Source organism: Mobula hypostoma, chromosome 9 (genome assembly GCF_963921235.1).
Source record: "Mobula hypostoma chromosome 9, sMobHyp1.1, whole genome shotgun sequence".
Lineage (NCBI taxonomy): Eukaryota > Metazoa > Chordata > Chondrichthyes > Myliobatiformes > Myliobatidae > Mobula > Mobula hypostoma.
This window is the reverse complement of record NC_086105.1, coordinates 112,802,076-112,818,297: the sequence shown is the minus strand read 5'-3', so window position 1 is coordinate 112,818,297 and position 16,222 is coordinate 112,802,076. Positions and strand designations below refer to the sequence as shown.

At 39.3% G+C, this 16,222-nt stretch overlaps 1 protein-coding gene across 1 annotated transcript; it reads right to left on the bottom strand.

Moving 5' to 3' along the window:
* Nucleotides 1-752: 752 nt before the first annotated feature.
* LOC134351360 (importin subunit alpha-5-like) lies at nt 753-15,325 on the bottom strand. The gene is given in 10 exon segments (XM_063057439.1): nt 753-842; nt 1,631-1,780; nt 5,405-5,587; nt 6,399-6,632; nt 7,625-7,888; nt 9,392-9,474; nt 9,578-9,846; nt 10,433-10,499; nt 10,923-11,094; nt 15,257-15,325. Coding segments are annotated over 10 exon segments (1,524 nt in total). The 3' UTR covers nt 753-809.
* Between the last annotated feature and the right edge of the window lie 897 nt (nt 15,326-16,222).

Below are 16,222 nucleotides of genomic sequence, written 5' to 3'. Positions count from 1 at the left end.
CCCTCCCCCACCCTAAGATCTAGCAAAGATGTATTCAGTTTCTAAGTGGATCTATCCCCACCCATCATCCAGATTATCCTTTACTTACCATCTTTTACCCTTCCCTACCACTACTTTATATGGGCCATCTCCATTTTACTCTTTGTCCAGACGGAGTCAAAACCCAAGCTGTCAAATGTCCATCTATCCCTCCACAGATGCTACCTGACCTGCTAAGTTCCTCCAGCAGCTTATTTTTGCTGGAGATTCCAGCAACTGCAGTCTCATCATCAAACAGGGACAATTACCCAAAGGGATATGCTAGTATTTTCTGCCAATGATACCCACATCCTGAAAGAATTAATACAATCACATTTTACAAACCAGAGTATAAATATCTTCCAAATTTAAAGACTCTACTCAAAGGTTTAAAAAAAATAAATTAAAGAAAACAGTTTTTGGTTGGTTCCCCAGGACTACCTGCAATTTATATCAAATTTTACTCAGCAGATTGTTACTTGTTGCTCACTGGCTCTTGGACACCCAAGTTACTTGCTACACACTGCTAAATTAATCCAATGAGTGCCAAGATTTGAAACATGCAAAATAGGAGACTGATAAATTCAGCCCAGAACCTCATTTGACATATTTGTTAAAGGTTTACCATTCTACATAGATACTCAAAAAATCCACAAGTTCAAACCAGGCTTTGCAAAATATATTTATTGCTGAAAATAAATACTTTAATCACAAATTATAGCACCAATTGTCCTGCGCACTTCAAAAGTGAAATTCATCTTTCAGAGCAGCATTGACTTCATATGTCATTGTTACTTCTGGTTCCAAGTTTGTAACTCTTGCTCCTAAAGAAAAAGTATTGAAATGGAACTTAAAATTTTAATTCTTCAAAATTGTAGACTACCAATAATAATCAGAAAAAAATGCAGTTCCCAGTCCTCCCCAAAAAAGAAAAATTGATCACTTACAGCCATCTCATTACTCTGGCACCATGTGTAAAGTATGTTTTCTGTGGTTTTCCCATTTCTTAAGCAGCATGTCCTTTTGGCAATGTTGTTTTGTACAAAAAGAACAAATTTCCCCTTGTTTGGGTAAAAGCAAGATTGATGGGCATGTACGAGGGAACATATCACAGGATTGCCCCACGAGTCTGTATGGACTTGTTTGAACAGCCTCCCTCTATGCTACAAAATATGAAGGCAATTGTTCCCAAGAACTAAGTTGCAAGATTTAAGACAATATTGTTAACCTTAAATCTGTTTTTTCTTCCTTCAAGTCATGGAGTGAATATCTAAGTAGCTTCCCAACAGCAGTTAAATGAAACAAATGTAAGAACGGGCTTTGTCTCCTTTCCAGCCCCCCATCCCCCAACTGGCTTATTAGCTTCAGCAGCCTGCATTGATCTAGTCTAGGAAAAGGCACAACCAGTTTTTTTTTGGTGAAAGGACAAAATTAATTCTCCCCTTTTGGCAAGCATACCAAAACGCAGGCATTCAATCTTGTTGTCAGTTGAAATACAAACGTTTGTACAAATCAAAAAGAGTCTGCAATTCACAGCATCGAATCAGTGCAAGTTTGAAAAGGAAAAGCATTTGGGAGCAACAAACAAATAGGTCACCATGCAAATACTTACCTCATCACAGAAATACTTCTCAATTAGCTTTAATGATGTTTGGTACACCGTGTTATTTGAATGACATTGAAGAGCTTCAATTTTCTCCAAGCCATCAAACTCCTCTATTATTAAACACAATTTATCTGTTTCACCCAACTGCTCAGCAGCCTGTTGTGCACAAAAAAAATACAATTAATGGCACTTTATCCACATCTAGTATTTAAGATGCAGCTAACAGCATGTCTGTTCTTCAGACTAGATTCTCTTCCGTTTGGGCTGATTTACTGAAAAGTTTGAAAATGTTCAATACAAATCTGCCATGACAGAAGAACAATGGTAGCAGTAATTTTAGAAAATAGTTTTTATTCTCCATATTTTCTAAATGAATTATGATGAGTCTCAGGATGCAAATCTGACATTGCCAATTCAAATGCAAGTTTCAACACAATCCCCAATACATAAAGAATCCCAGAAATATTGAATGGACAAAGACATGTGGTGTCTGTGTGGCTGATTATACTTGGCATTGATCAGCCCACTTAACTGAAGTTCCCTTCAGATTTGTTGGAGGGTCAATTAAGTTGGCTGCATTGCCTTGGACAGTAGTGTCAAACTTAAATTATTGGTATTGCACTCAACCAAGTAATGAAGAGTACCCATCATATTTCCCATTTGTGATGGAATGCTAAAAGATCTTTGTCAGGATAGCCACTGCTACAAGCTTGACCTGCTTTTGTACTTTTTTTTAAAAAAAAATACAAATGGTTAAAGAAAAAGCAGCTTTCCACATCTTCTCCTGCCACCTTCAAAAGACACTTGTGTAATTCAAGACATTACTTCTCTTTATATCTGTAGACTAAACAATCATTTCAGTCTCAAGACTCATCTCTCCTCACTTCAGTCTGTTTAAGTTATGAAAACTTGTACAGAGGTTTCGGCATGGAGACTGGCCCTCAACTACTTAGCATATTAATTACTAATACAAGGTCATGTGCATTTGGAAATAAAGTGTTAAAGTGATGGAAATCTGAAATAGTGATCAAAATACTCAGAGGTTATTATTTCAGTTCAAAGATCTGGGGAAGGAAACACTGTCTGACCTGTTGAGTATTTCCAATTGTTTTTTTAAATTCCAAATTGTCAGTACTGGCAGCTTGATTTGAGGAGGAAAAAAAATTAGATTTAAGTTCACCAAGTGCCAGTAAAGTACAAGTAGGACAAAGGAAATATAATTGGTACAAAGAGACCAGTATTATCATGAGGACAACTTTTCGATTTCCTCCAGTTCCTACATTAATGGGGACAAGCAGACCAGAAAATAACACAAAACCTTCAAATCAAGGTCCATGTTTAAATGCAAGTTCACCTCTCCAAATGCTGTTGTGCAGTATATTCAATCTTCATATCACGGCATCATGGCTTTGTGCACCCTCGTGCCTGTCATTAATGCACATCAAGAGTTTCTTAGCAGAATGCTGACATGTATGCAATGTTTTCTTTAATGGAAATGCCTCAACATAACCCCTTAGTTACTACCGTCTCAGAATCTGCCTTTGTATGTGCCATTGACATTTAACCCATAGGCATCAAATTTTGCTAGCACCTCAATCAGCTGACACAAGAGTACTGCAGATGCTGGAAATCTAGAGCAATACACAGTGTGCTGGAGGAGCTCAGCAGGTCAGGCAGCAGCTATGGATGGGAGTAACAGTCGACATTTTGGGCACAGACCCTTCATCGGGACTAGAAAAGAAGGGGGAAGATGTCAGCATACGAAGGTGGGGGGTGGGGAGGAAATACAAGGTGACAGGTAATAGATCAAACCAGGAGAGCTCAAGGGGTTGAAGTAAAGAGTAAGGAAATGATTAGTGGGAGAGATAAAAGGGTTGGAGAAGAGCAAATCTGATAGGGGAGGACAGAAGACAATACAAGAAAGGGAAAGGGGAGGAGCACCAGGAGGTGATGGGCAGTCAAGAGGTGGTGAGGAATGGTGAAGGGGGCAATTAGTAGGAGCTCAAGGAATCAATGTTCATGCCTTCAGGATAGAGGCTACCCAGATGGAATACAAGGTGTTTGCTCCTCCAACCCAAGTGTGGCCTCGTCCCGACAGTAGAGCGTGGCCTCACTGACATGTCCGAATGGGAATGGAAAGTGGAATCGAAATGGATGGGCAAGGGGAAATTCTACTTTTTGTGGGAGACAGAGCAAAGGTGCTCAAAGTGGTCTCCCAATCTATAATCGGCTTTCTCCGATATACAGGAGGCCAAAGCAGGAGCACTGGATACGGTAGACTCCTTCAGTCTCGCAGGTGAGGTGTCACCTCATCTGGAAGAACTGTTTGGGGTTCTAATGATACTGAGGGATTAGGTGTAGATGCAGGTGTGGCACTTTTTCTGCTTGCAAGAGTAAGTACCAGGAGGGAGATTAGTGGAGAGTATGAGTGGACAAGGGAGTCATGTCGGGACTGGTCCCCACAGAAAGTGAAGTATGAGGTTTGGGAAGGGAAAGATGTGCTTGGTGTAGGATTCTGTTGGAGACGGCAGAAGTTATGGAAAGTTATATGCTGGGTGCAGATGCTTGTGGGCTGGTAGGTGAAGAAAAGAAGAACCCTATCCCTGGTGTGGTGGCAGGAGGATGGGGTGAGGGCAGATGTATGCAAAATTGGAGATGTGGGTGAGGGCAGCATTGACTGCGATGGAAGGGAAGCCCTTTCTTTGAAGGACGTCTGTTGTTCAGGAATGAGAAACCTCATCCTGAGATCAAATGCAGCAGAGATGGAGGAACTGAGAAAAGGGCATGGCTTTTTTTTAAAAATATATACACACAAGTTATAAGGTAGGAAGGGGTATAGTCAATACAGCTGTGAAAGTCAGTGAGTTTATAAAAGACATCAGTAGATACTGTATCCAGAGATGGAGACAGACCAAGAAAGGAGAGGGGTGCCAGGTACAGACCAAGTAACTGAGGGCAGGGTGGAAACTGGAGGCAAAGTTGATGAAACTGACAAGTTCAGCAAAGGTGTAGGAAGCAGCCACAGTGCAGTCATCAATGTGATGTAGGAAGAGTTGGGTAGTGATGATAGTGTAGGCTTGGAACATGGACTGTTCCACATAGCTGACAAAAAAAGGGCAGGCATACCTGGGACCCATGTGAGTGCCCCTGGCTACACTTCAAGCTGGTGTAGGCTTAGAACCTCAATCAGCTAACTTGTTAATTAAACCAAATCTCTTGATTTCAAAATGAATTTCACAAGTCTCTACATTTTTAACTACTGCAAATACCAAATTATTTGAATACTAGACTTTATTCCTTAATTACTAATCTTTATTCCTTGATAGCATTCAGAAGGCCAATTGTGTTTCAAATTTTACCCATCAAAATTAGGCTTACTTCCCATGGATGCCAAGTTTACTCATCCCTTGTTGTTTGTTTTTTTTTATATAAAATAAAAAATGACAAAAAACATTTGTCAGAGATGTCCATAATGCAGTATTCATTCCACCATTGCCAAGATCACAGCCAAAGCTTCTGATATTCACATTCATTCAGCAATTCAAGATGTTTTCTACAAGAGGGAGGCAAAGCATCTACCAGATGTACTACAATATCCTCCATTTATACATAGTCTATGGAACATTGTCGCATCGCTCTCCTTGACTTGTATATTGTTAGATACTTTTCTCCCAAAGGACAAAGTCCTCATTTTAGTCAACCATGAGCTTTTGCCTTAAAAAAAAAAGTAAATATGGTTACAACTTCTTAATCTTTCAAAAGAAACTCAGGTTTGCTTACAAGGAAGATATTTGCCAGAGCATCCAGGATCACAAGAATAATTCTGGTATCTTTAGCAGTCAGGAGATTAATGAGAGGTTGTAGCACTCCACACTGCACCAGGTGAACAACCTGTTCAACTGTACCACCATTGGTGTAATTAGTAACAGCCCAAACAGCTTCCTTCTGAGCTTTAAAGTCACCCTGTAAAACAAGTTTTAAAGGATGTTAGAGCAAATGAATGGTTTATTCATGTGCATTCCTTCCGCTGCTTTGGTTAAAACTAAAAGGCATTTTGCACATTAGAGTTCCAAAAGCAAGGCTTTTCTGCCTGCACTTGCTTCTTATGAAAAGGGATGCTTTACATTTACGTTGTCTGCAAAGGGCAATCTTACTGGAGAAGTCAAAGCCTGGAGTCAAGCAGTCGGCATAACTTGATAGACACCTAGAAGTCTGAACAAGCCCACCCACAAAACTCCTCTGCATTCATATCTGTCAAGGATTTTTTTTTAAAAAAAAGCATTTAAAAAATATAAATAGCTGGTCATTGCTCCAGACATACAAAACAAATTAAAATAAAATAGAGAAACAAAAGCGAAGCATCAAATAACTTTTTTTAAAAAAGGCAGTTACTCCCCCCACCATCACCACCCTCATTTGCAAAGTTCCCATTTTTCCAGATGAGTACCATTTTCAAAAAAATCTCAGCCCACCCAGGGCAACATAATCTGCTCGAATGACAGTTGTATCACCACACAACTTCCAACGGCACTAATTTATTATAGCCAGCAAAGCTCGTGTTTGTTTTTAAGTGATAATAAGTTAATAAGTTGACAACTGCTTGATGACATGTTTAATCAGTAAATCCTATCTAAATCAAGTGTGGTGCAAACACCTTAATTGTCAATGCCACTAAGCACAATCACAATTTTTTGGACATTGAAGCTACATGCAGTAGGTAGACATTTTCATGTAACTCAATCCCTTATGTCTCATTAAATACTGAAGTACCTACCTTTTCCATAACTTCAATAAGAGGAGATACAACTCCACAGGTAATCAATTGTTGAATTTGCATTGTTGGTCCTGCAGCAATATTGGAAATAGCCCAAGCAGCTTCTTTTTGTATGCAGGCCTTGGAATGCTTCAAGAGCTTTGGGAGAATAGAAAGAACGCCAGCTTCAAGGGCAGCGTCTGTTTGGCTGTCAGTTCCACTCACGATGTTGCCAATAGCACGGAGGGCTGGAGTCTGAAATAAATGTCACATGTAAAAATCTCATTAAATTCAAAATTAAATGCCCAGTAACTTAACACAAAACTGGTCCATAATTGACATTTGATTTGACATTTACAAGAGAGCTTCTGGACATGTAGCTGGTTGCTGCATCACACTGAAAAGACAAGCTCAGTTTGTATGCTAGACTACCCCAATGTTTAAATCATAATAATGACCAGCTGCAGGTAATGCAGAAGCTAATCTTCATTCTAAAAGTAGTTGAAGGAAAAAATCATGACAAGTGGCAGTCACACACCTAATGTACTGTTTTAGATCTCCCCACTCCATTCTCCATGGCAGTCAAGGAGGTTCAGTCAATAATTAGGAGACTATAGGAGCTGGTCATAAATGGCTGTTTTCCCTCTTTTTGCAACTAGGTATTGTTATAATTTAGAGGACAAAAAGGCAGAGAAGTTCATTGAATGGGCAAGTACTCTTTCTCAAAATCATCTTAAGATTGCCTTGATCCATCAGCAAGATGCTGACATCCTGACTGATGAATTGAAATTAACAAATCTGGCAACAATACAGCATTGAGCAAAGTCATTTGTTTGCCAGCCGGTTTAGCAGCATTCACACCGAGCTTCAAGGCATGTGGTTCCGGGTTCAAATCCAGCTGGCTCTTTGCAAACTTTCCACCTGTGTTGGGTTGAGTGTCGAGCTAGCATTTCTGCTTCAAAAGACAGACAAATGCTAAAGAGATGGCAAGGTTACCACCCGATGCGCCACAAAACACAAAGGATCTATTACCATAAAGTTAACAAATTTCACAACATATGCCAGTGATATTAAATCTGATTCTGAACAAGATTACTTGTTAAATATTCATTTCCAGGCCAGGCAACTTCAAGTGCCATTTATAGATTCCTTTCAACGTTAGTAACAAAGCAAGTTATTTTCTTTGAATAAGTTTCCACAAGTTACAAACATTCAATGAGACACTGGAGCCCTGTCAGATTACTCACCAGCACAGCCAGATCAGCACCAGACATCAATTGAACAAGTCTTGGCAAAATGCCCGTCTGAACCACCAATTCAATACGATCATCAGGGCCATCAGTGAGGTAGGACATTGCCCAACACACATCAGACAGAAGGGCAACGTCACGATGATGAAGCAACTGAACAAGTGTGGGAAGAATTTGTTGAACTGTTGCAAAGGGTGGATGTGGATTTTTGTTGCGACACAGGTTTGACAAAGTCCATGTGATATTACGCAAGTATCCAATCTAAAATTCAATTAAGTTAAAATGAAGTCAATACTGAAATAGGGATAGCTATTTTCTTGAAAGATTAGTAATTAAACCAGTATACAAACTGGAATTAAGCTTTCAAACTTAATATTCCAATAGTCCATCCAAAAATAATTACCATTGTTAAATTAACAAATCATTGAAAAAGACCTACAACTAGAAATTAATGACAATATATTTACGACATTTTCTCCACTCAGTAACAGGATTAAAAAAGCTTATTTAACTCCTTAAATTCAATATTACAGTATTTCACAGTAATAATTTTAGCAATTGACGCGAAGTGACACAAAAGTTTTGGAGCTAGATTTTAAGCTTCCCAAAAAAAAATGGAATGAATAGAGGGAGAATAATGGATCTTAGACTTTGAAAGCAGGAGGCTGAATATGAATGACTGAAATCAAAGTTTGCTATGAAGTCAAAATAAAACCCAGATATTTCAGAGGAAGATACGAGAAAGGTGGAAGTCATGTGGTAATATGAAAGGATTAAAATTTTAAAATTGGAGCCATATTCAGAACAGTAGCCCTTGTAAGTCAGTGATCATAAAGACCAAGACATTAATGTTGAATCTCACATGCAGCTTTCCTTACAAAAAGACTTATTTTAATAGCATCTCTCAATTTTGGTTAGCCAAAGCACTTATTAACCACTGTTGTAAGAAACATGGCTATATGTACACAGAAAATGAAAACAAATAACAACACAAAGATAGTTATTAGTTTATTTTAGTGATGGTGGTCGAGAAGTTTTTGCAAATCAAACATCTCCCCCAGAATTTAATTTCTGGAACTCCTCTTCAAAGATCAGCAAAATCAGAGCTGGATGGATCACAATGAACAAATGGATAAAAGGTCAGAGCTGCCATAAATGGCAGAGGACTTTGGAAAAGCCGAGTGGTCTAATAAGGCCCCAATTTAAATGTTCTGTTAATCTGCTTTATTTTGAGGGAATGACAACAGTTGTCCCAAAAATAACACTTCTGTTACTCTTAAGTGGCATGTGCCAAGAGTCATTTCCAAAGTTATTTGAAGTGAAAGTGAACTCAACACATGGCAATGTAGCACAACCTCAAGGTGCATTTAAAATTGTTGAGATAATTTCAATCTGCAACATCATGACCTGTTAAAGATTAATCACATGTTCAAATTCAAAGATGTGCTACAATTCCCCATCTCTCTCCTCCCCCCCCACCCCCACTTTCTACCTGTAGAAGTCCCCACCACTCATCACCTCAGCAAAGCTTTTAGCTTTGTGTGGGAGGCTTTGGGAGAGGGGAAAGTGAGGTGGGAGGGGGTGAAAAAAAAAAGGAACAATGAGCCTTGCATTACCAGAGGAACATACTCCTGGCTGTTACTCAATCCAAAAATCATGTGGAAAGACAAAATTTCATTAGTTGTAAATCTAAGTTCTGAATAGCAGCCCAAACAGTATGCCAAGCAATTCAAAGAACTACAGTACATAATGATCTGCACTTACAGAAATGTCAGGTTTTACCAATCCTAGTAGTGAGGGGACAGCAGAACCTTTGATTACTGCATCACGATAAAGAGTACCATCACCTGGAAGGTATTTAAAATGTTAGCTCCTTCATTTCTATATCCCAATCTTGTTAGGATCTTACAGGTTTGGGGGTGGGGGGGGTGGGTGGAAATCACTTTATACCTGCAATATTACCCAAAGCCCAGACAGCCTGCTCACTGATGTGCATGTGTGGAGAATCAAGGAGACGTACAAATGCTGGAATAGCACCTCCATCCACCACTGCTTTTGTCTGGATTGATGTACCAGATGCAATGTTAGTCAGTGCCCAAGCAGACTCAAACTGCAGTGCTGAATAATCATCTCGACCAAGGAACTCAACGAACTTGCCAATTAGCCCTGCTTCAATTATCTCATCCAGTGGAGGTTTCCATGCTCGGGACAGAACTTTCCTGTTGAGAGAAAGTGTTGCAGAAAATCTCATTTAACCTATAGCTTTTCTATTACTCAAGATGAAAAGTGAATGAACTAAACTCAATTGGGATTACATTTTGTCTGCTTAATTTCTGCATCAGGACTATAGGATGAAGACTGAAATGCTACAAGTCACTGTGTGATAGAGACTAGAAGTCAAGACAGTGTCAGTACAAAATAATTATATGTTTATGTTTGCTTATTTTCTAAATGCAAGATCCTTTGGGAAATTTGGACACTTCAGCACAAGGCAAGATACAGAATCTGCCAGAGCAGCTATTTATCTTCAAATAGTTATGAAACTTTCATGGACTTTACAATTTTAGGTTGCTTTGAGCCAGACAGATGGAGATCCAAAGGCGAGGACAAGGGCCAACAACAAATTTCAAAGAAGTCATTCAACTCTTTTGCTGATCGTCCTCTGGATTTGGATTGCCCGAGATGTACTTTGGAAATGGAATTTGGGCAAATTGATTAACATATGGCTGAAAATTTCTCCCTGGACCCTGGTAGATGGGGAAGAGAGGGGAAAAACATTCCTGCCTTAAGATACCAAGCTTGTACCTAGCTCTGTACGCAGCTTGCAGTTGTTGCAGTGGTTCTTGACTGTTCATTCCCACCACAATTTCTTCTGTTGTGATATTGTGGTCCTAAAAATAAAAAAAATAAAATTGCTTTGAGTTTAAATTTAAGAACTGGCCACATTAAAACAGGTAACGTTCAAATAACACAAGTTCTCTACTTAAAATTTTTGTATCTTTCACAGAATAATGTTTTCCATTTGATTTTTTTTTAGTAAATGCAGTGGATCATAAATCTATATCTACAGTGGTAGGTCAAAAACTAATTTTGCCCTTGTACCAAAACAAGACTCCAGAATGACACTTGAAGGTACATGATATAGATTGGACCAACTTGTATAGCAAGGACTTGGAAATTCACTGGAGTCTTACCACCTGGCAAGAGATCAGGCATGCGCTTTCAAATGTTGAAAGAAAGCCAACACAAAATTAAGTTAATAGCAAAAGTTGAAACTACAAATTTGCTCAGTAACACAAGGTAATAGTCAAAGAGAATAATATACATACACTAACTCCCTCAAGTTTTTGCAATGAATAAGGATCTTCATCTTGAAAGCTGCCAATGTTGCGTCGCTTCAAGATTTGTTCGTCTTTTTTGGCTTTTCGTAATTCAATGCAATATTCAATCCTCTGTCTCCTCAGTTCCTGATTTTGTAGGTGGGGCGAGGAAAGAAAAAAGATCAAAAGAATAAAGAAACTGACAATTCATGCACTTACTTGACCATGCCTGCAACCCTTAACAATTGAAGCCAACTTCCATCAGTTGAAGGTGATATTAGTGGCAGCTTAAATTTAATGAAACAAATATTATGTGACTAAATTCATTCATCAGGCAGGGGAACCTGAAATCCCATGCCACCAGGTTCAAGTACAGCCATTTCCCTTTCACCAGATTTTGAACAAGCCAGCAAAACCTCATTACTCTAGTTTAAGCAACATTATGACCACTTCGATCACTTTGCATTAAAAGAGATTTGTTTTTCTTTTGAAGGCAAGAGACTAGCTAGAGTTCAATATTTGCAATCTGCTGGAGGTAGTGAGTCAAGCAGTACATGAATTAAAGAAATAATCAATGTATCAGGTTGAATCCCTGCATCAGGACAGTAGTGGCGAGATGGTTCATGAAGAGAGAAGGGGAATGGCAAGAAAGGATTCCAAGGAGATTGGGGGACTGGGAGGAATGCAGAATAACAGGCAAGTGTTGGGTAGGGGAGATGAGCAGGGATGGAATTAGGAGATAGTAGGTGACAGATAGATGGAGGCAAACAGAGGAAAGGAAAAACAGCAGGTGGAGCTAGGTGGAGGGAGAGGATGCGAAGAAAGGGAACAACTGCTGTTGGGGATGGGGATGGGGGGGCAATAAGCAGGAATACAATGAGAATGAGGTTCATTGGAGATGTCAGGGAGCATGGGGTGGGGATACTGAAGTGGGTGGATGAAGCCAGGAGAGAAGGATAATGATGCATGAAAAAGGACTGGAAAAGGGTAGGTAGGAAGGGGGACAAAAATGGGAACACCAATAGATTGGGGGGAAAGATAGGTGAAAATATCTGTGGTTTAGCTAAAATTGGAAATCTTATTCATCTCATTGTATTGTAGACTACCCAGAGAGCATAAAAAAGTGTTTCTCCAATTTACATTGGGCTTTATCTCAAGAGTGGAGAAAGCTACAGATGGACAGCTCAGAGTGGGAATGGGAAGGTGAGTTGAAATAGTCTGCAACTGGAGGCTCAGGATGCCCCTTACTGACTGTTCTGCAAAACAATCACACTTGGTTCCCCAAAAATGGGAGAGACATAGTGAGCACCAAGTGCAAGTTGGAGGAAATGCACATGAACCTTTGGCACACCTAGAAGGGCTGTTCTGATCCCTGAATGATAGTGAGGAAGGAGGTGCAAGGGAAAGTAAGAGGGAAGAGGGACATCTCAGGCTTAAGGGACGGATGAACAGACTAGGGAGTGGTCCAAGTGGAAGGCAGAAAGGGATGGAGGGGAGGATGTCACTGGTGATGGGATCACATTGCAATCAGCAGAAATGACAAGATGAGCTGATTGCAGAAGCGCCTTAGGTGAGAACTAGGGGAACCCTATCTCTGTTCTGTCTGCGAGGACATGGGATGAGAATAGAAGAACAAGAAAGGAAGAGAGATTGAACTCTCCCAAAAGCAGAAGGGAAGCTGTGCTTCACCTTTGTTCAAATTGTGTTCTTTTAACAGGTGTACAATTTATGTTTGACTTGATTTTCTAGTGAATAATGCCTATGATGTCAAGTGTGTCTGTGGTGTTGTTGCAACTCTGGTTTCATTGCACCTGTGCAAATGATAATAAACTCAACTTCAACACAGAATTTTTAAGCAGTGGAACAAAACATTCAGTCCAAATATTGCATTTACTTTACTTTATAGAACAGAGCAGTGCCGTATAGGAACATGCCCTTCAGTCCACAATGTTGTACTGAACCAATTAAACTAGTAATCAAATGGCCAACTAAACTAATCTCTTCTGCCTACACAAAGTCCATAGCCTGCCATTTTCCACATTCATGAGCCCATCTAAACACCTCTTAAAAGTCTCCAATATTTCTGCCTCTACCACTATAGTCAGTGCATTCTAGGCAACCATCACTCAAAAACTCATCCCTTACATCTTTGAATTTACCTCCTTTCACGTTAAATGCATGTGTTCTGGTATTGGACATTTCAACCTTTGGAAAAGATACAGTCTGTCTACTCTATGTCTCTCAATCTTATAAACATCTATCAAATTTCACCTCAGCCTTTGTCACTCCAGAGAAAACAAGCCAAGTTTGTCCAACCTCTCACTGTATCACATTTCATCTAATCCAGGCATGCTGTTTAAACCCCTTCTGCACCCTCTCCAAAGTTTCCAGATGCAGCCTAACTAGAGTTTCATAGATCTCCTTTAAGGGAAGACCCTTAGCAGTGTACTGTCTTTGTATTTGACCTACAAAGGTGCAACACCTCACATTTGACTGGGTTTCATCTTTCATTTCTCCACCCATATCTACAACTGATCTATTTCCCTTTGCATTCTTTGCCAGTCTTCTATGCTATACACAACACCAATCTTTGCATCTCCTGCAAACTTACTAACCAAGCCATCTACATTTTCCATTCAGGTCATTTATATACATCACAAACAGGAAAGGCCCCAGTAAAGATCCTGCAGAACACCACTAATAGACTTCCAGCTAGAACAAGTCCCTTCAACCACTGCAAAGTCTTCTCCGGGCAGGCCAGTTCTGAAACCAAATGGCTAATTCACCATGGATCCCATGTATCTTAATCTTCTGGATTAACATCCCATTGAGGGACCTTTTCAAACACTTTAAAATCCATGTAAACATGCACAGCTCTCTACCTTCATCAAAAAAGTTATTAAGACCCAACTTGCCCTGCACAAAGCCATGCTAGCTCTCCTTCAAGAGGCCATGGTTTCCCAAAGTTCATAAACCCTATCATGATAAATTTTCTATAGCAACTTCCCTACCACTGACATGAGACTATAGTTTATACCGTCTACAGTTTCCAGGATTATCCCTGGCTCCCTTCTTGAATAATGGAACATTAGCTACTCGCCAGTTCTCTGGGACCTCACGTGGCTAAAGAGGACACAAAGATATTGGTCAGGGCCCTAACAATCTCGTCTCCCTTACTAATCTGTGATATATCCCATCAGGCCCAGGGGACTTATCCACCCTAATGTTCTTTAAGAGACCCAACACTACCTCCTTTACCTCAAAATGCCTTAGCATATCAATATGCTTAGCACCAATCTCCCCATGTGCCTAATCTTCTCCTTGGTAAATACTGATGCAGCTATTCATTAATGATCTCACCAACATCTTCCATATCCAAGCAAATGTACCACCGCTAATGTTCAATCTTCCTTCTTAAATGTGTCGTTTTGTAAATGGCAAACAGAATAATGGATCAGGTACAATGCTATTATTTTTAAAGTTATAATGAATCATGCTTCATGTATCCATTTAACAAGAAAAAGCATAAATTATGAAATGAAAGATTTTGGGAAAGGTAATTGATGAACAAGGCAATTTTGAAAGAAATAATAGATCAGCAGAAGGGAAATTCAGTTGTAGAAACAAATTTAGATGTGGTAATGCAGATGTGGTTTCTGTTGTGGATAACGCTCATAAGATGGATATAACATTAATGGACACTAGATAAGGAAATTAAAGTACAAAGCAAATGACATGTATTCTGGAGATTTGGGTCATCAGAAGCAGAACAAGAAAAAGCAAGATGCAACAGGATAACAATGTTTTAAGGAGAAAACTACTAGGGGATTGATCAGAAGAAATTGCAACTTGGACCGATGCTGCCATTAAAGTACACATCAAGATTATGGTTACTAATGACTTTGTGCACCACAAGTTATGCTTCTATTACTAATTTCTGTACCCCTCTAACACAAGGGTCTCAACTTTCTCCAGCTCTGCACCCAATAAAAAAGTCATAGAACATTGCACTATCACCCCCACCTGCTGTCTGTCTTTTCACCAAAATTTGAAGATGTTCAAATGCTATCCATCTTTGAAGGCACCAAAATATTTTGGAGTAGAAGTTAAAATTCCAGGGAGAGAGTTTGAAGACCCAAACCACCAAGCACAATTTTCAGTTGTTGCATCTTGTTGAGTGTGTCAACTGGACAAAAGGTATTCTACAGGCGAGAGCAGCTTAATCTAGTAATACTATGTGAATGCAAGTGATGCCAAGTAGAGAAATGAAAAGCAGTTCCATCAATAGAAGAATGCAAAAAAAAGTTACCTTAACGCTTTTGCCAAAATTCTTGAATCTTCTCATTCTTTCATTCTCTATTTTGCAGCTGGTTGACATCTTGGCAGTCTGAGTTTTTAAATGAAAGACATTTTGATTTCAGTGACAAAGATTCCAACAATGAGCACAAACTTGAAAACCAAAGTTACATCTTTGATTAGAACACTCATGTTAATGCAATTTGAACCCTTTGGAACAGAGGTAGGGAACCATATGACACTATAGTGTTAATTGAACTCAGAATCTGACATCAAAAAGGTGATACATTTTAAAAGCTTCCACAACTTAACTACATCTCAGGCATTTACTTTCCCTTTAATGGTTTAATGGCCAACAGATGGTCGTTTCATATTAGAAGAACAGCATCCAATTGAAATGAAAAAAAAAATCTGAATTTGAATGACTGGGGGTAGGGATATGATAATGAGCAAAAATAGTCAAGAGCATGCATACATTTGATGGAATTCTCCATCTAATACTTCAAAAAATATTAATTATGGAATTAGCTAGTCACATGCAGCAATTTAATGTGTACAATTTTGCAGTTACCCAAAACATGCATTTGATTGAATCATTATTCAATTAGTACAACATTTTTCCCTGTACATTCAGATATCCAACTACAAATGTTTGTATTTAATAGGAAGCAAGTTACTACAGTACATTGGTACAAGCAAGAGAAACAATGTTTTGTTCTTCATTAGGCAAGTTGCTGGAGTAGATCCTGAGTGGCAGGATTTATGAGCATTTGGAGAGACACACGATCCGATTATGGATAATCAGCATGACTGTCAAGGGCAGGTTGTTCCATACGAGACTGACTGAATTCTTTTGAGGATGTAACAAAACACATTGATGAAGGTAGAGCAGGGCATGTAGTACATGGATTATTATTAAGGCATTCCACAAGGTTCCCTATGCAAGGCTCATTCAGGAAGTAAGGAGGCATGGTATCCA